Genomic DNA, 18,651 nt, shown 5'->3' with positions numbered 1-18,651 from the left:
GCCTGAGGGACGGAGCGCCAACCGCCAATCAGCGCCCAGCTTCTTCGGCCGCGGCCTATCAGCTGCGGGCTTGTTGGCAGGTGGGGGGAGGCTGCGGCTAGAGCGCCGCTGTTGGGAGAGATGAGCGATCGATCCAGGCTGGAGCAATAGAGCGCCGAGAGCGGGGGCGCGGGGACATTCGCGGGGACACCCACGGGGACACCCACGGGGACACCCACGGGGACATTCGCGGGAATTTTCTCGGGGGCACCGGCGCCCCCCGAGCCCTCCGCGAGGTTCCGGAGGCCGCGCGGGGGTTGCGCGAGGCCATGAGCGACACAGCGGCGCGGGCGGAACGATCGTGCGCGAGCGGAACGTTCGTGCGGGGCCCGCGTTTCCCGGGCGCTGACGGGAGGGAGGGACCAAAATGGCGGCGCCCAGCGCCGGGGGAGCGGCGGCGGCGGCGGCCGGGGGGAACCGAGGGCGGCCGCCCCCCGTCACCCCCCGGCAGATCCGCGACCTCATCGACGGCGGCATCGCCAGCGAGGGGCCCGGGCCCGGCGGGTGAGGGGCAGCGGCACCGGGCGCGGCGGACCCGCCGACACCGGGCGGGAGCCGGGGGGAGGCCCGGCCGTGTGAGGGGAGGGGAGCGCTGGGGACCCGTGAGGGAATCGGGGACCCCTCGGGGTTATCTGGGGTCCTGGAGCGGGGTTGGAGTCGGAGAGAGCGAGGCTGGAGGGGACTGGGCGGTGCTGGGGGTTGTTATTGGGGAGGGAGAGCGGGAAAGGAGAGCGCAGGAATGAACTGGGAGCACTGGGAGCACTGGGAACCGGGGAGCTGGGAGGGGCACTGGGGATACTGGAGGGACTCGGGGCACTGGGGATACTGCAAGGACAAGAAGGCAGCAGTTGAAACAGATACTGGGACACTGGGAGGGCGCTGGGAGGGTACTGGGGGCACTGGAAGAGCACTGGGAAGGTACTGGGGTTACTGGGAGGGCACTGGGGCTACTGGAAGGATGCTTGGGGCACTGGGAAGGTACTGAGGGTACTGGGAAGGCACTGGGGGTATTGGGAGGGTACTGGGGTTATTGGGAGGGTACTGGGGGCACTGGGAGCATAACTGGGGGCACTGGGAGGATACTGGGAGCACTGGGAGGGTACTGGGAAGGCACTGGGGGTACTGGGAGGGTACTGGGGGCATTGGGAAGGTACTGGGGTTATTGAGAGGGTACTGGGGGCACTGGGGGCATAACTGGGGGCACTGGGAGGATACTGGGAGCACTGGGAGGGCAGCCCAGGTCAGTGACCCTTGGAGTCCCCATGGGCTGAAGTGGCCCCGTCCTGGTCACAGGGGTCACACTTTGATGAGGCACTGGGGTTACTGGGAGCACTGGGAGGCACTGGGGTTACTGGGAGCACTGGGAGGCACTGGGAGGCACTGGGAGCAGTGGGGGCTGGGCTTTGGGGTGTCTCAGGGCTCCCCTGTCCCTGCCCTCCCTGACCTTGGGCTGGATTCAGGCCCTGGGAGGGGGCCAAGGGCAGCCTTGGGGTGACACTGCAGCCCCACACTGCAGTTTTGGGACACCCCAGTGCTCACTCTGCCCCTGCTGGGCTCACAGGACAAACCCTGTCCCCTCCTTGTCCCAAATGCCCAGCTGGCACTGGGGACGCAGTCAGGGCACCCTTGGGGTTTTATTTGTTTGTTGTTTTATTAGGAATTAATTAATGGGAATTAAAATTAAAAGCTGAGAATGGGGAGTTCTGGAGAAAATCCTTGTCAGGACAAGCCTGGGGGGTGGGGTTAGGAAGTGCTCTGGGCTTTCTTTTTAATCCTGTTCCTAAAATCCAATATTTTCCCAAAATCCAATCTCTCCCTACGATCCAGCCTGTCCCTAAAATCCAGCCTTTTCCTAAAATCCAATCTCTTCCTAAAACCCAACTTTTCCCCAAATCCAGCCTGTTCCTAAATTCAAGCTTTTCTAAATTCAACCTTTTCCTGAAATCCAGTCTGTCCCTAAAATCCAGCCTTTTCTTCAAATCCAACCTTTTCCTAAATCCATTTTTTCCCTAAAATCCAGCATTTTCCTCAAATCCCACCTTTCCCAAAATCCAACCTTTTGCTGAAATCCAGCCTTTTCCTAAATTCAGCCTTTTCCTAAATGCAACCTCCTCCTAAAACCCAACCTTTCCCAAAATCCAGCCTGTTCCTAAACCCAGCCTTTTCCCAAATCCAGCCTTTTCCTAAATTGAGCCTTTTCCTAAACCCAATCTTTCCTAAAATCCTACCTTTTCCTGAAATCCAGCCTGTTCCCATCTCCATTCTTTCCCAGTCCCAGCCTGTTCCTAAATCCATCCTTTCCCAAAGCCCAGCCTGTTCCTAAATCCATCCTTTCGCTAAATCCAGCCTGTTCCTAAATCCATCCTTTCCCAGTCCCAGCCTGTCCCTAAACCCACCATTTCCCAGTCCCAGGCTGTTCCCAATCCCATCCTTTCCCAGTCCCAGCCTGTTCCCAAATCCCTCCTTTCCCAGTCCCAGCCTGTTCCCATCTCCACCATTTCCCAGTCCCAGCCTGTTCCCATTTCCATCCTTTCCCAGTCCCAGCCTGTTCCCATTTCCACCCTTTCCCAGTCCCAGCCTGTTCCCATCTCCATCCTTTCCCAGTCCCAGCCTGTTCCCATCTCCATCCTTTCCCAGTCCCAGCCTGTTCCCATCTCCACCCTTTCCCAGTCCCAGGCTGTTCCCAAATCCCTCCTTTCCCAGTCCCAGCCTGTTCCCATCTCCACCCTTTCCCAGTCCCAGCCTGTTCCCAATCCCTCCTTTCCCAGTCCCAGGCTGTTCCCAATCCCACCCTTTCCCAGTCCCAGGCTGTTCCCAATCCCTCCTTTCCCAGTCCCAGGCTGTTCCCATTTCCACCCTTTCCCAGTCCCAGCCTGTTCCCAATCCCACCCTTTCCCAGTCCCAGCCTGTTCCCATCTCCACCCTTTCCCAGTCCCAGGCTGTTCCCAATCCCTCCTTTCCCAGTTTGCTGCTGCTGTCCCTTTCAGGAAGGACACGTCGGACTGCTTGGAGCGCGCCAATGGACCCTCGCAGCTGGAGGCTCCTTCCCTGGAGTCTGCCAGCAGGGAGGCCTACTTCAGCAGGGTGGAAACGTTCACCATATCCTTTGGGATGCTGGGGTTCCAGCTGGGATCCTGGGGGAGCAGCCAGAGGGGTCACTGATCCATCCTGCCCTTGCAGGGACATCCCAAAGTTCCTCCCTGGCCCTGGGAGCTCCTGGAGCTTTGGAGCTGTGGCCATTGCCTGGGGAATGCTCAGTGCCCCAGCACCCTCTGGGGAAGAGGCTTTTCCTAAAATCCAGGCTCATCCTAAAATCCAGCCTTTTCCTAAAATCCAGCCTTTTTCTAAATCCAACCTCTCCCTGAAATCCAGCCTTTGTTTAAATCAAACCTTTTCCTAAAATCCAGCTTCTTCCTAAATCATGCCTTTTCCTAAAATCCAGGCTCATCCTAAAATCCAGCATTTTTCTAAATCCAACCTCTTCCTAAAATCCTTGAAAATCCTTGAGAAATCCTGGATTTGTCCCCGAAATCCAGCCTTTGTTTAAATCAAACCTTTCCCTAAAATCCAGCCTCTTCCTAAATCCTACCTTTTCCTAAAATCTAGGCTCATCCTAAAATCCAGCCTTTTTCTAAATCCAACCTCTCCCTGAAATCCACCCTTTGTTTAAATCAAACCTTTTCCTAAAATCCAGCCTCTTCCTAAATCCTACCTTTTCCTAAAATCTAGGCTCATCCTAAAATCCAGCCTTTTCATAAAATCCCATCTCTTCCTCAAATTCCACCTCTTCCTAAAATGTTGCCTTTTCCTAAATCCAGCCTTTTCCTAAAATCCAGCCTTTTCCTGAAATGCAGCTTTTTCCTGAAACCCCACCTTTTCCTAAAATCTCTACTTTTCCTATAATCCAAGTTTTTCCTAAATCCAGCTTTTTTTTTTTGAAATCCAACCTTTTCCTAAAATCCCACCTTTTTCTATAATCCAAGCTTTTCCTAAAATCTAACGTTTTCCTAAAATCCTGCCTTCTCCTAAATCCAGCCTCTTCCTAAAATCCTGCCTTTTCCTGTAATCCAAGCTTTTCCTAAAGGCAATCTCTTTCTAAAATCCAGCCTTTTCCTAAATCCAGCCTTGTCCTGAAATGCAGCTTTTTCCTGAAATCCTGCCTTTCCCTGAAATCCTGCCTATCCCTAAAATCCCAGCTCTTCCTAAAACTCACCATTTCCAAAAATCCCGCCTTTCCCTGAAATCCAACCTTTCCCTGAAATCCAACCTTTTCCTAAAATCCTACCTTTTCCTATCATCCAAGCTTTTCATAAATTCCTGCCTCTCCCTGAAATCCTGCCTATCCCTAGAATCCAACCTCTTCCTAAAACTCACCATTTCCAAAAATCCTGCCTTTCCCTGAAATCCAACCTTTTCCTGAAATCCAGCCTTTGCCTAAAATCCCATCTTTTCCTAAATCCAACCTTTTCCCAAAATCCTGCCTTTTCCTAAATCCAACATTTTCCTGAAATCCAGCCTATTCTTAAAATCCCACCTCTTCCTCAACCCCCGCCAATCCCTGAAATCCTGTCTTTTCCTAAAATCCAACCTTTTCCCAAAATCCAGCCTCTTCCTATAATCCAAGTTTTTCCTAAATCCAGCTTTTTCCTATAATCTGAGTTTTTCCTAAATGCAACCTCTTTCTAAAATCCAGCCTTTTCCTAAATCCAACCTTTTCCCAAAATCCTGCCTTCTCCTAAATCCAACCTTTTCCTGAAATCCAGCCTTCTCCTAAAATCTCAACTATTTCCTATAATCCAAGCTTTTCCTAAATAAAACTTTTTCCTAAATCCAGCCTCTTCCTCAAATCCAATCTTTTCCTAAAATCCTGCCCTTTCTTAAAATCCTGTCTTTTCCTAAAATCCAGCCTTTTCCTAAATCCAACCTTTTCCTGAAGTCCGACCTCTTCCTGAAATCCAGCCTTTCCCTAAAATCTTGCCTTTTCCTATAATCCAAGCTTTTCCTAAATCCAACATTTTCCTAAAATCCAGCCTGGGAATGTTTCCCCACCCCACAAACCCCGAGCTCTCTGTCCCTGGGGATGTTTCCCCAGTTCACAAACCCCAATCTCTGCCTCCCTGGGAATGTTTCCCCACAAACCCCGAGCTCTCCCTGCTCGGGAATGTTTCCCCAACCCCACAAACCCCGAGCTCTGCCTCTCTGGGAATGTTTCCCCACCCCACAGACCCCAAGCTCTCCCTTTCTGGGAATGTTTCCCCACCCCACAAACCCTGAGCTCTCCCTGCTCGGGAATGTTTCCCCAACCCCACAAACCCTGAACTCTCCCTCTCTGGGAATGTTTCCCCACAAACCCTGAGCTCTCCCTGCTCGGGAATGTTTCCCCAACCCCACAAACCCTGAACTCTCCCTCTCTGGGAATGTTTCCCCATCCCCACAGACCCCAAGCTCTCCCTCTTTGGGAATTTTTCCCCACAGACCCCAAGCTCTCCCTCTCTGGGAATGTTTCCCCACAAACCCTGAGCTCTCCCTCTTTGGGGATGATTCCCCACCCCACAAACCCTGAGCTCTCCTTGCCTGTGAATGTTTCCCCACCCCACAAACCCCGAGCTCTCTGTCCCTGGGAATGTTTCCCCATAAACTCCGAGCTCTCCCTCCCTGGGAACGTTTCCCCATAAATCCCAAGCTCTCCTTGCCTGGGAATGTTTCCCCACAAACCCTGAGCTGTCCCTCCCTGGGAATGTTTCCCTACCCCACAAACCCCAGTCTTTCCCTCCCAGGGAATGTTCCCCCACAAACCCCGAGCTCTGCTTCTCTGGGAATGTTTCCCCATAAATCCCAAGCTCTCCCTCTTTGGGGATGATTCCCCACCCCACAAACCCTGAGCTCTCCGTCCCTGGGAATGTTTCCCCACCCCACAAACCCTGAGCTCTCTTTGCCTGGGAATGTTTCCCCACCCCTCAAACCCCAGTCTCTCCCTCCCAGGGAATGTTTCCCCACAAACCCTGAGCTCTGCCTCTCTGGGAATGTTTCCCCATAAATCCCAAGCTCTCCTTGCCTGGGAATGTTTCCCCACAAACCCCAATCTCTGCCTCCCTGGGAATGTTTCCCCATAAATCCCGAGCTCTCCCTCCCTGGGAATGTTTGCCCAGTTCACAAACCACAATCTCTGCCTCCCAGGGAATGTTTCCCCACAAACCCTGAGCTCTGCTTCTCTGGGAATGTTTCCCCATAAATCCCGAGCTCTCCCTCTCTGGGAATGTTTCCCCACCCCACAAGCCCCAGTCTCTCCCTCCCAGGGAATGTTTCCCCACAAACCCCAAGCTCTCCGTTCCTGGTAATGTTTCCCCATAAACCCCGAGCTGTCCCTCCCTGGGAACGTTTCCCCACCCCACAGACCCCCGTCTCTCCGTGCCAGGGAACGTTTCCCATCCCACAAAGCCCAGAATGGTGCTGCTGTTGTGTCTCCTTGACAGGCAGACCCGCTGAGGTGGGCGGGCAAGCCGCCGGCGCTGTCCCCGCTGGTGTGCGCGCGTTTCGGCTGGGTCAGCGTCGAGTGCGACATGCTCAGGTGCTCCAGCTGCCAGGCCTACCTGTGCATGAGCCTGCAGCTCACCCTGGACCTCAGCAACTGTGAGTGGGGGCGGCCCAGAGCTTGGCATTTGGGATTTGGGGATTTTGGGATTGTGGGGTCGCGGGGCGCAGCGGCTCCCGGGGGCGGGGAGGGTGGGAAAGCAGCTCGGGGCCAATGGGTGGTGTTTGGTTGTGGGGTGGGATAATCAATCCTGGTTTGTGTTGGGAATTCCAGCTGGGAGGGGTCATGGGATTGTAGGGAGTTTGGGCTGGGAGGGGTCTTAAAGGTCCTCCTGTTCTGTGCTGGTGTCCAGGGAATGGTGGTTCCAAGGAGGGATGGTTTCGGGGAATTATGAACCCAGGAAATGATGATTCCAAGGAATTGTGGGTTCAGGGAATGATTGTCCTAAAGAATGATGGTTTCAGGGAATGGTGGTTCTAAGGAGGGATGGTTTCTGGGAATGGTGGTCCAAGGGAATGGTGGTCACAGGGAATTATGGTTTCCAAGGAATTATGGTTTCTGGGAATGATGGTCCCAGGGAATTATGATTTCAGGGAATGGTGGTTCTAAGGTAGGATGGTCCCATGGAATGTTGGTTCCAAGGAATGCTGGTCCCAGGGAATGGTGGTTCCAAGGAATTATGGTTCCTGGGAATGATGATCCCAGGGAATGATGGTTTCAGGGAATGATGAACCCAGGAAATGATGATTCCAAGGAATTATGGTTCCAGGCAATGATAGTGCCAGGAATGATGATCTCAGGGAATGATGGTTCAAGGAATTACATTTTCTGGGAATGATGGTCTCAGGAAATGATGATTGCAAGGAATTATGGTTCCAGGCAATGATGATGCCAGGAGAGATGGTCCTAAGGAATGATGCTCCCAGGGAATGATATTCCTTAGTAATGGTGGTTTTGGGGTGTGACGGTCCCAAAGAATGATGGTTTCAGGGAATGGTGGTGCCAGGAGTGATGATCTCAGGGAATGATGATTCCAAGGAATGATGGTTCCAGGGAATGATGGAATTCTGAAAAAAATTCCTTTTTTATGCTGGGATTAAACCTCTCCCAGCACACCCTGTCCCCACTGGTCCTTGTCCTCCCCATCCTCTTTGCAGCCATCCTTTAAGGACTGGAAAACCCCAGAGAGGTTCCAAACCTCAAACCAGACCCAAGGGAATGATCCCAAAACATCTGGAACACTTCCAGGTTTGGGGAGTGATCACCTCTTGGGATATTCCAGAGTTGGATCATCCTGGTACAGAAACAGCTCCTCCTGTTGAGCCTCTGGTGCAGCCCTGAGCCATTCCCATGCTGGAATTCCCTGCCAGTCCTGCCCCAGGATTCCAGGGCAGAGCTCAGCTCTTCCCTCCCCCAGCAGGTGCAGGGTTCACCCCTCATCCTCCTCTTCTCCACACAATCCCCAGGCTCTCAGCCTCTTTCCAGGTTTTCCATCCATTCCTCCAGCCTCGTTGCCCTCTGGATGCATTTAAGGATCTGAAAATCCTTTTTAAAAATTTCCCTTTTCTTTCCCAGTTCCTGGATCTGCTTCCCTGATCCTCCACTGAATTTTTCCAGCATGGAAAAATTGATTGGTGCTTGCTGCTCACCAAAACCATTCAGGCAGAAATTCCATTGTGAGATTTAATTAATGAACTCCTTATTATCCCACAAGGCAGTGCCATCCCCACTTCCCAATTTTCCTGGCTGCAATTGCCCTGGGAGTGGACAGGGAGCACATTCCTGCTGCCTGTGGGAATACTGAGCCTTTCCTTTTGGCTCACTCAAGATCAACATTCCCTATTTATTCAGATTATCTCTGTTAAATAAACCTTGGCCTAATTATCCCATTGGAAATCACACCAGGTTAGGAAAACCCAAAATAATCAAAGATTGGGAAAGAGGCAGTGAAAAGCAAAGTGAAAAAGGAATTATTTGGTTCTGAAAGTGTAAGTGAAATTAAATGTCAGGATTTTTGAGGGTTTTTTTTTTGGGGGGGAAGTTTGATTTGCAGGCATGGCTGGGATTTGGGGTGGAGGGATCAGCTCAGCCAGGGGTTGGCAGCATCCCAGGAGGAGGAACTGGCAGCGTGCAGCAGGTTCTGTGCCCAGGCTTGGCTTGGGCTCTCCTGCTCCTGGGAATGGGAAAGGGAGGGATTTGGGCTGTGGGCAGGGGGAGCTGCTGAGGTGACATTTGTGTTCTGGGAGGGAGCCTGGAATTCCTCTTGGTGGGAACAGGGGGCAGGTCTGAGGTTGGAATCCTGGATGCTGAGAATTTTAAACTTGCTGTGCTGAAAGAGTTCAAAATTCTCAGAGTTCTGAACATAGAGTTTAGAATTTCCAGCATCCATTAGTGCTTACAGTAGGTGTTAATATTTAAATTTCAGTGCTTCTTGGTTTGACTAGAGTATTTTATAAAAACTTTTTTTTTTTTTTTTTAAATTAGGACGCTTTATTTTTTGGTTTTTTGAGAATATATTTTAAAAAAATTATTATTAAATTTAATTAATAATAATTTATTTAAAATTAATTTATTATTCAAATAAATTTAAAATTATTATTAAAATGATATGAACAGTCTGAGGTGAAGCTTCAGGCTGTGCAGCCTCCATCCTGGGAAATCATCCCAGGGAACTCTGCCACCTCCTGGCTTGGTTTTCCTGCCCATTCCTTGGTTTTCCTGCCCATTCCTTGGTTTTCCTGCCCATTCCTTGGTTTTCCTGCCCATTTCTTGCTTTTCCTGCCCATTCCCTGCTTTTCCTGCCCATTCCCTGGGGCCATTCCCTGCTTTTCCTGCCCATTCCCTGCTTTTCCTGCCCATTCCCTGCTTTTCCTGCCCATTCCCTGCTTTTCCTGCCCATTCCTTGCTTTTCCTGCCCATTCCCTGCTTTTCCTGCCCATTCCCTGGGGCCATTCCCTGCTTTTCCTGCCCATTCCCTGCTTTTCCTGCCCATTCCCTGAGCAGGGAATATCCCAGAGTTTTCCCCTGCAGACAAGGAGCGCTGTGAGGAGCTCAGGAAGGCTCTGAGCACTGCCCATGAGAAGTTCTGCTTCTGGCCAGACAGCCCCTGCCCAGGTGGGTGCCTCAGATTCCTGCTTTATTCCCATTTTTTTTCCCCCTCCTTTCCATGCTGTTCCTGCCATCACACTCTCCTTTTCCTGTGGGAATGATGGAACATAAGGAAAGCAGCCCCAGGGCTGTTTCCAGCTTGTCCTGAGCTCTGGGTGCCTCTGGAGCACTTAAATTGTTTTTGGGTTGGACCTGGGAGGGGACAGGGGAGGTTGGGTGTCATGGAGTGCTCAGAGAGGGGTGGATCCTGTCTTGGGAGCTGCTTGGGAATGCTGTGAAGGGAAAAATGTGTGCTGAGCTTTTCCTTTAAAAGCCAGGAAAATAATCATGGGATTGTTGGGGTTGGAAGGGACATGAAAGCCCTTCCAGTGCCACTCCAGGGACTTCCCCTGTCCCAGGCTGCTCCAGCCCCAGGGTCCAACCTTGGCCATTGCAGGGATCAGGGGCAGCCCCAGCTGCTCTGGGAATCCCTTCCCAAAATCCCACCCCAGGCTCCCTCTCCAGGGAATTCCCTCCATTCCCAGCTCTCCCAGCCTGCCATTGGATCCATCCCCACCCCGACTCCTCTCTAGGAAGGGATTTTGGGATCTGGGGGCTTCACTGGGAACCTCAGCACTCCAGGAAGGGTCTCCCTTCCCTTTGCCATCCCCAACTTCCATAAAAATCCCTGGGGATGGATTCTGAGTGTCCCAAATCCCAGAATGGTTTGGGTGGGAAGGGCCCTTCAAGCCCATCCCATTCCAATGCCACCATCCCAGGCTGCTCCAGCCTGGCCTTGGGCACTGCAGGGATCAGGGGCAGCCCCAGCTGCTCTGGCAATGCCAGCCCAGGCAGGAATTCCTCACTGCCAAGATCCCACCTAAACTTTTCCCCCCTCACCTTGAGGTCCCTCCCTCTCACCCCATCCCTGCATTCACCTGGGGAGCCTGGCTGGGCTGTGCCCTGCCTTGCCCTGTGGGCTGAGGAGGGCTGGGAATGCTGAGCACAGCTCTGCCCTCCCCAGATCGCTTTGCCAGGCTCCTGGTGGATGAGCCCCGAGTTCTTCTCCAGGATTTCCTGGATCGCTTCCAGAGCCTGTGCCAGCTGGAGCTGCAGCTGCCCTCCCTCAAACCAGAGGACCTCAAGAACATGGTGAGTTCCCTCCTGCTCCCAAGACCCGAAGAACGTGGTGAGTTCCCTCCTGCTCCCAAAATCTGCAGCATTCCAGCTCCAGGGATGAGCCTGGGCCCACCCAAAGTCAGGGATTTCAGCCTCTGTGTGTGTGTGTGTGTGAGGGATCTGCTCCCACCTGGTTTTTCCCCTTGGACATTCCACCATGGAAACTTGTAAAGAGGAGTTTGGAATGGCTCATCAGCTGGGAAATGTGTCTGGTTCCCAGTCTGGACCTTTCCCAGTGTCCAGGCTGCCCTGTGGTGCCTGGGAGAGGGGATTTGGGATCCTTTGGGATCTCCCTGGCGGCTCCAGCACTCCGTGGGAAGGGATCACTCATTACACGGATCACTCATTAGCTGGGATGTCTGCAGACAGGAATTTGGGATGCCAGGGGCTGCCCCCCTGAACCTGAGGTGTGGGCAGAGACCTGGGAAGGTGGAGGAGCCCGAGGAGGGAAAAGCAGGAAAAGCCAGGAACAATGAGGGATTGTCACCCTGCAGGGACCTGTGGTGGCCCTGCTCTGCTGCAGCCAGCTCTGGCTGCTGGGACACTCCTTTGCCAGGGAACAGATGGCTCTGGGCAGGCAGGAGCTGTGTGGGATCCAGGGAATCTTCATCCATTCAGCACAGCCCAGGGGTGGTGCAGGGCTGGCTGAGCTCAGAAAGGCACAGCAGGAGTGGGAGCTGCTCCTCCTCAGGGAGCAGCTGGGGACATGGCATGGAATGGGGAGCCAGAGGCAGGGAGGGTTGCTCTGAGTGCCTTAATTAATGAATTTATTATCCCACAAGGCAGTGTCACCCCCATTTCCCAATTTTCCTGGCTGCAGTTGCCCTGGCAGTGAAGAGGGAGCACATTGCTGCTGCCATGTGGGAATACCGAGCCTTTCCTTCTGGGTCACTCAAGATCAGCATCCCACGAGGATCCCATGAGGATCCCATGAAGATTCCACATCCCAGGGGTGGTTTAGAGCTGGCTGAGCTGGGAAAGGCCCGGTGGGAGTGGGAGCTGCTCCTCCTCAGGGGTGCTCTGAGTGCCTTTTCCCCGTTGCCCAGAGCTGGGGGTGCAAAAGGGATCATTCCCCACGTGGGACAGGATTTGGGGTAAAAGCAGTGCATTCTGTCCCTGCAGTCCCTGACAGAGGAGAGGATCACTCGGCTGCTGCAGCTCATCGGGGAGGAGCTGGAGCACAAAGGCACAGAGGGGGAGAAGCCTCCTGGGAGGTTCCCCACGGAAATGCTGCAGGTGCACGTTCCTGCCTGCATCCTGGCGCTGTGCGGCTGGACCTGCAGGTGGGCAGGGCTGCAGGGCTGGGCCTGCACGTGCCTCAGCTCTGGGCTGGCCGTGAAAGCTCCTGGGGGCTGCAGGGCTGTGGGATGTTCCTCCTGGGGAATGCTCAGTATCCCTTTTTTCACTGTTTTCCCTCTTTTTCACCATGCTTCTGCCTACCTGATTTTATTTTCCCGTTTTCCCTCTCTTTTGCTATTTTCATGCTTCCTTTTGTGTCACAATTTTCCTGCTTTCCCTCTTTGCACTATTCTCCTGCTTCCTTTGTTGTTACAATTTTCCAAATTTCCCTCTTTTTCACTAGGATCCTGCTTCCCTTATTTAACCATTTCCCCACTTTTCCACTACATTCCTGCTTCCCTTATTTTACCACTTTTTCCCCTATTTTTCACCAGGATCCTTCTTCCCTTTTTACTCTATTTTCTCACTTTTCCACTGCATTCCCACTTCCCTTATTTTACCACTTTTTTCCCTATTTTTCATTAGGATCCTTCTTCCCTTTTTAAACTATTTTCTCACTTTTCCACTGCATTCCCACTTCCCTTATTTTACCCCTCTTCCCCTTCTTTTCCCGCTCTGTTCCTGCTTTCTGGCAAGGCAAAACACAACTGGGCCAGTTTAAATCATCATCATAAATGGGATTTAATGGATTTATTTCCCTGACTTTTCCAAGCCCAGGCCTATCCCTGAGCACCTCTCCAGACTTTCCCCAGCCCTGGAAGTGTCCAAGGCTGGGTTGGACTGGCTTGGAGCAGCCTGGGATGGTGGGAGGTGTCCCTGCCCATGAGGGGTTGGAATGAGATGGGCTTTAAGATCCCTTTCAACCCACCCTGTGATCCCATGAGGATTCCATGAGAATCCCCATGAGGATTCCACGAGGATCCTATGAGAGTTCCATGAGGATCTCATGAGGGTCCCATAAGAATCCCCACAAGGATCCCATGAGGGTCCCATGAGGATCCCATGAGGGTCCCATAAGAATCCCCATGAGGATTCCATGAGGATTCCATGAGGGTTCCACGAGGATCCCATGAGGGTTCCAAGAGGATTCCACGAGGATCCCACAAGGATTCCATCAGGATTCCATGAGGACCCTATGAGAATCCCCATGAGGATCTCATGAGGATTCCATGGTGATCCCATGAAGATTCCCATGAGGTTCCTATGGGAATTCCATGAGGAACCCACGAGGATTCCCATGAGGTTCCTATGAGGATTCCGTGGGGATCCCATGAGAATCCCATGAGAATCCCGTGAGGATCCCATGAGGACCCTAGAGGATTTCATGAGGATTCCACGAGGATCCCATGAGGAGCCTATGAGGATTCCATGAGGATCTCATGAGGACCCTATGAGGATTCCATGGGGATCCAATGAGGATTCCACAAGGATCCCATGAGAATCCCATGAGGATCCCATGAGGACCCTTGAGGATTTCATGAGGATTCCACAAGGATTCCATGAGGATCCCATGAGGATTCCATGAGGATTCCACAAGGATCCCTTGAGGAGCCTATAAGGATTCCATGAGGATCTCATGAGGACCCTATGGGGATCCCATGAGGATCCCATGAGGGTCCCATGATAATCCCATGAGGGTTCCATGAGGATTCCCATGAGGTTCCTATGAGGATTCCATGGGGATCCCATGAGGATTCCATGAGGATCTCATGAGGACCTTATGAGGATTCCATGAGGACCCTATGAGAATCCATGAGGATCTCATTAAGATTCCATGAGGATCCCACAAGGATTCTCATGAGTACCCTGTGAGGATCTCATGAGGACCCCATGAGGATTCCATGAGGATACCATGACAATCCTATAAGGATTCCTGTGAGGATCTCATGAAAATTCTGAGGATCCCATGAGGATTCCATGAGGACCCTGTGAGGATTCCATGAGGATCCCATGAGGATTTTACAAGGATCCCATGAGAATCCCATGAGGACCCTAGAGAGGATCCCATGAGGATTCCATGAGGATCCCATGAGGATTCCATGAGGATCCCACGAGGGTCCCACGAGGATCCCACGAGGGTCCCACACGGATCCCACGAGGGTCCCCTGCCTTGTGTCTGTGCCTGCAGCGCCGCCTCGGGCTCCATGAACCTGTCGGTGATCACCTGCTCCCGCTGCATGAGGAAGGTGGGGCTCTGGGGCTTCCACCAGCTGGAGTCTGCTGCAGCTCCAGAGCTGGATTCCTGCGGCTCCAGCAGCACCACCCCGCCCGTGCCCACCTCCCCTCGCAGGATGCTGACACGGAGCCAGGACCCAGCCTCCGAGCAGGTACCTCCATCCTGTCCTGGGGCTCTGGGCAGGCCAGGGACACCTGGCAGCTCCAAAATTCTCATCCACATCCAGTGGACATCCCTCATCCCTCTCTGGGCAGGGCAGGGACACCTGGCAGCTCCAAAATTCTCATCCACATCCAAGGGACATCCCTCATCCCTCTCTGGGTGGGACAGGGACACCTGGCCAGCTCTGGGAGCTCCAAATCCCTCACCCACATCCAAGGGACATCCTTCATCCCTCTCTGGGCAGGGCAGGGACACCTGGCAGCTCCAGGTGCTCCAGATCCCTCACCCACACCCAGTGGACACATCCATGTGGTGGGAAGGGCTCCTGTGGGAAGTTGAGGACGATTGGAGCTGGACAAGGCCCCTTGGTGAGCAGAGGAGCTCCAAATCCCTCACCCACACCCAAGGGACATCCCTCTCTGGGCAGGGACACCTGGCCAGCTCCAGGAGCTCCAAATCCCTCACCCACATCCAATGGACACATCCATGTGGTGGGAGGGGAGGGTTGGAGCAGGACAAGGTGAGCAGCAGCTCCGTGGTCCCTCACCCCATCCAGCCGACACTCCATGTGGTGGGAAGGGAGGGTTGGAGCCGTACAAGGTGAGCAGGAGCTCCAGATCCCTCACCCACATCCAATGGACACATCTCTGTGGTGGGAAGGGAGGGCTGGAGCCGGACAAGGTGAGCAGCAGCTCCGTGACCCCGTTCCCCCCCGCAGCACGAGAAGAGCCCGTCCCCAGCCGTGGCGCGGCCGCGGGGCTGGGACTCGCCGGGCTCCATGGACAGGGGCGAGCTGGACGTGAGCGGCCCCGCCCCGAGGAGCCGGCCCGTGACGCGCAGCATGGGCCAGGGGGACACCATGGAGGTGCCGTCCAGCCCCGTGCGCCGCGCCAAGCGCGCGCGCCTCTGCTCCTCCAGCAGCTCGGTGAGTGACCCTGCTCCTCGCCCGGGGCTCGGCGTGGCAGCCCCTGCTCACAAAGAGGGGCTGCTGGTGTCTCTGATCGTGCCATTGCTGTGTCCCCTCTCTGTCACCTCCCCGTTCCCAGGACACCTCCCTGAGGAGCTTCTTTCACCCCAGCTCCCAGCACCGCGATTGGTGTCCCTGGGTGAGCGCCGGGGAGGGACAGGAGCCCCCGGAGGACGCCGCGCCCCACGCGGACAAGGAGCCCGGCAAGGCTGAGCCAGGCTGGGAGGTGGTGCTGAAGAGGCTCCTTGGCATCCAGAAATGTGACACGGTGCCCGACACGGAGCCGGTGGTGAGCCTGGGGCATCCCGACCCCTCCAGGCAGCGAACATTTGGGGTGGGTGGGTTTTGTGTGGGATCAATCCCAGCCAGGTGACAAGGACCAGGCTGCAGAGCCCTGTGAGCCCTGGCATGCCCACAGGCAGGCTCCATCCAAGGCTGGGCTGGGCTGGAGCTGCTCCAGGGCTGCTATAAATAACAGTATAAATTTCCAAGATCTGGTTTCATTCCCCAGAGTGTCCCCAGAGCTGCTCTCTGCAGCCATCCCAGCTCCAGGCTCTTGGGGTGCCAGCTTTGCTGAGGCCACAGCTCCCTCCCCGTGTGGCTGTGCCTCCCTGGATCTCATTGTCCACTTGGATTGCTCCTGCCAGCTCCTTCCTGCTTCACCTGGGGCTCAGGGGAGCAGTGCATGGAGCATTCCCCCTTCACCATTTGTCCTGGGGCTTTGTGGGATTTGTGTCCCCAACAGGTCCCTTCTAGGGGTGTCCCTGCCTGCAGCAGGGGGTTGGAACTGGCTGATGTCTAATGTCCCTCCAACCCAAACCATTCCCTGATTCTGTGATTCTGCTGTGTGCCAGCAAAGCTCCAGATGGTCCAGCAAGACCAGTCACAAGTCAGAGGCACCAGACCCAGCTGGAGCAGGGGATGGTTGGAGTCCCTTCCTGCTTTTTGGGGTCTCTTCCTGCTTTTTGGGATCCTTTCCTGCCTTTTGGGGTCCCTTACTGCTTTTTGGGATCCTTTTCTACTTTTTGGAATCCTTTCTTGCTTTTTGGGGTCCCTTCCTGCTTTTTTGAAGACCCTTCCTGCTTTTTGGATTCCCTTCCTGCTTTTTGGGTTCCTTTCTTGCTTTTTGGAGTCCCTTCCTGTTTTTTTGGTTCCTTTCCTGCCTTTTGGGGTTCTTTCCTGTTTTATGGAGTCTCTTCCTGCTTTTTGGGGTCCCTTTCTGCTTTTTGGGCTCCTTCCATGCTTTTTGGAGTAATTTCCTGCTTTTTGGAGTCCCCTTTCTGCTTTTTGGGGTCCCTTCCTGCCTTTTGGGCTCCTTTCCTGTCTTTTGGGATCCTTTAATGCCTTTTGGGGTTCTTTCCTGTTTTATGGAGCCCCTTCCTTCTTGTTGGATTCCCCTCCTGCTTTTTGGGGTCCTTTCCTGCTTCTTGCTCGTAGTCTCTTTGTTCTCCTGTCTGGCTGGCAAATTTCCTGTGTTTTGGGGTCCTTTCCTGTGGTATGGATTCCCTTCCTGCTTTTTGGGTTCCCTTTCTGCATTTTGGGCTCCATTCCTGCTTCTTGCTCGCAGTCTCCTTGTTCTCCCCTGCACTGGCCAATTGGGATCACGAAGACAAGGATCCAAGCACTGTCCTGGCAGCCAGCTGGGACATTTTGGGTGTTTTTTTTGCTGCAGTTTCCCCTGGTGCCCCTTTGCCAGTGGCAGCTCCAGTGCCCTGACCCGTGGCTGTTCTCTGTTCCCGTCTTTTCCAGAGCCTCTCGGAGAAGTCCTGCAAGGTGTTCCGCATTTTCCGCCAGTGGGAGAGCATGAACTCCTCCTCGTGAGCACGGGAGCCAGCCCGGGGCAGGGGACACGCCCACGGGGACACACCCAGGGGACACACCCACGGGGACACACCCACGGGGACACACCCAGGGGACACACCCACGGGGACACACCCACGGGGACACACCCACGGGGACACACCCACAGCTCCGTGTCCCGAGGCGGCTCCAGCCACGCTGGGATCCCCTCCCTGCCCGCCCTGCTGGAGCCTCCCCCAGCTGCTGCTGTGTCTGTCTGTCCCTCTGAGGGCTGCCTGGGCCCGTGGGGTGACAAGGGGACGTTGTCACCTCCCCAGGAAGTGACGCCAGGTGGGAATAAACATTTCATTTTTTGTTGGTTTTTTTTTTCTTTTTCCTTCCTGCTGGCTTTTTCCCAGGGCAGGAGGAGGTCAGGACCTGGTGTGGCTCCTGTGTCCCTCAGGATTCTGGTCCTTATGGGATCAACATCCCCCTGCCCCCTGTTCCCTACTCCACATTTTGTTTTTCCGTGGCCAGTTTGGGGTGATGAATCCCCCTGGTGGGAGGGTGGGATTCCCAAAACCTGGGAACAGATGAGTTTGGGCTGCTGGGAAGGGAATGGTGTCATCTCCATCCTTGAGGATATTGGGGAAAGGGCTTTGGGAAGGGTTGGGATCCCACAGACAGCCTGGCACAGTTGGATCTCCTCCCTCCAGGTGTGTGCTGTGGCTGGGGGCACAGGGATGTGTCATTCCTTTTGGGGTTTTTTGTGAGGAAAGGATCTCCTGCCTCCATTTCCCCAGCTCCATCTCTGAGGTTTCACCTGTGTTGTGCCCTTGGATGGATTTGGGGATTTGGGATTTTGGGATTTCCCACCCTGTGCCTGGCAATGCAGTGGCTGCCTTGCTCAGGGCTGATCCTGGCTCTCCCTGAACCCCAAAACCTGGGGGTGCACCTGCCCACGTGGGGGCTTCTCCTGGGATCCAGCATTTTGGGATCCCATGGGAAGCAGCAGGGCCTCAATTTGGGTGGGTTCCCTTCCTCTCCCTAATTAAGGGCCCTAACGAGGGGCTGCTGCACCCACACCCTGCTGGGCTGGGAGTTGGGGTGGAAGTGGGGATACCCCAAATCCAGAGGGACAGGGTGGGCTGGGAATTACCTGGGGTGGGATTCCCTTTTCCAGCTGCCTGGACCCACAGGTCCCCCATGCTTTCCCCATTCCTTACATCTGCCTGGAACTCTGCTTTCCCCATTTCCAGTGGTTTCCAGCAGTTCCCTTTGGCTCCCTCTCTTCCCTACACTCCCTGTCCATGGATTCTCCTGGCTCCCCCTCATCTCTGATCCCACCCCACAGGTCATGGGATGCACCCAGTCCAGGCAGGATGATATTCCCATCCCGGGGTGGGAAAGCCCAGCCACAACCCCTCCATCCTGATTTCCGGACTGAGGAGTGCTCAGAGGATCCCCAAAATTCCCTCAGTTATTTTCCCA

At 54.2% G+C, this 18,651-nt stretch overlaps 1 protein-coding gene across 1 annotated transcript; it reads left to right on the top strand.

Moving 5' to 3' along the window:
• The first annotated feature begins 406 nt into the window (after positions 1 to 406).
• ZC3HC1 (zinc finger C3HC-type containing 1) lies at positions 407 to 17,259 on the top strand. The gene is made up of 10 exons (XM_063153617.1): positions 407 to 543; positions 3,027 to 3,138; positions 6,519 to 6,669; positions 9,602 to 9,685; positions 10,683 to 10,810; positions 11,960 to 12,120; positions 14,205 to 14,403; positions 15,133 to 15,339; positions 15,461 to 15,670; positions 17,131 to 17,259. Exons 1-10 carry the CDS (start codon positions 407 to 409, stop codon positions 17,200 to 17,202), a joined length of 1,461 nt encoding a protein of 486 aa, XP_063009687.1. The 3' UTR covers positions 17,203 to 17,259.
• The last annotated feature ends 1,392 nt before the right edge of the window (positions 17,260 to 18,651 follow it).

This window comes from Melospiza melodia, chromosome 4, assembly GCF_035770615.1.
Source record: "Melospiza melodia melodia isolate bMelMel2 chromosome 4, bMelMel2.pri, whole genome shotgun sequence".
NCBI lineage: Eukaryota > Metazoa > Chordata > Aves > Passeriformes > Passerellidae > Melospiza > Melospiza melodia.
Note: the sequence above shows the minus strand (reverse complement) of the source record. Positions and strands in the feature narration are given on the sequence as shown.

Excerpts from the sequence above, each read along its gene's own strand:
- ZC3HC1 (XM_063153617.1), top strand. The coding sequence starts at position 407 with ATGGCGGCGCCCAGCGCCGGGGGAGCGGCGGCGGCGGCGGCCGGGGGG. Across the intron at positions 12,121-14,204 it reads CTGTGCGGCTGGACCTGCAG|CGCCGCCTCGGGCTCCATGA; the intron begins GTGGGCAGGGCT and ends CTGTGCCTGCAG. Across the intron at positions 15,340-15,460 it reads TCTGCTCCTCCAGCAGCTCG|GACACCTCCCTGAGGAGCTT; the intron begins GTGAGTGACCCT and ends CCCCGTTCCCAG.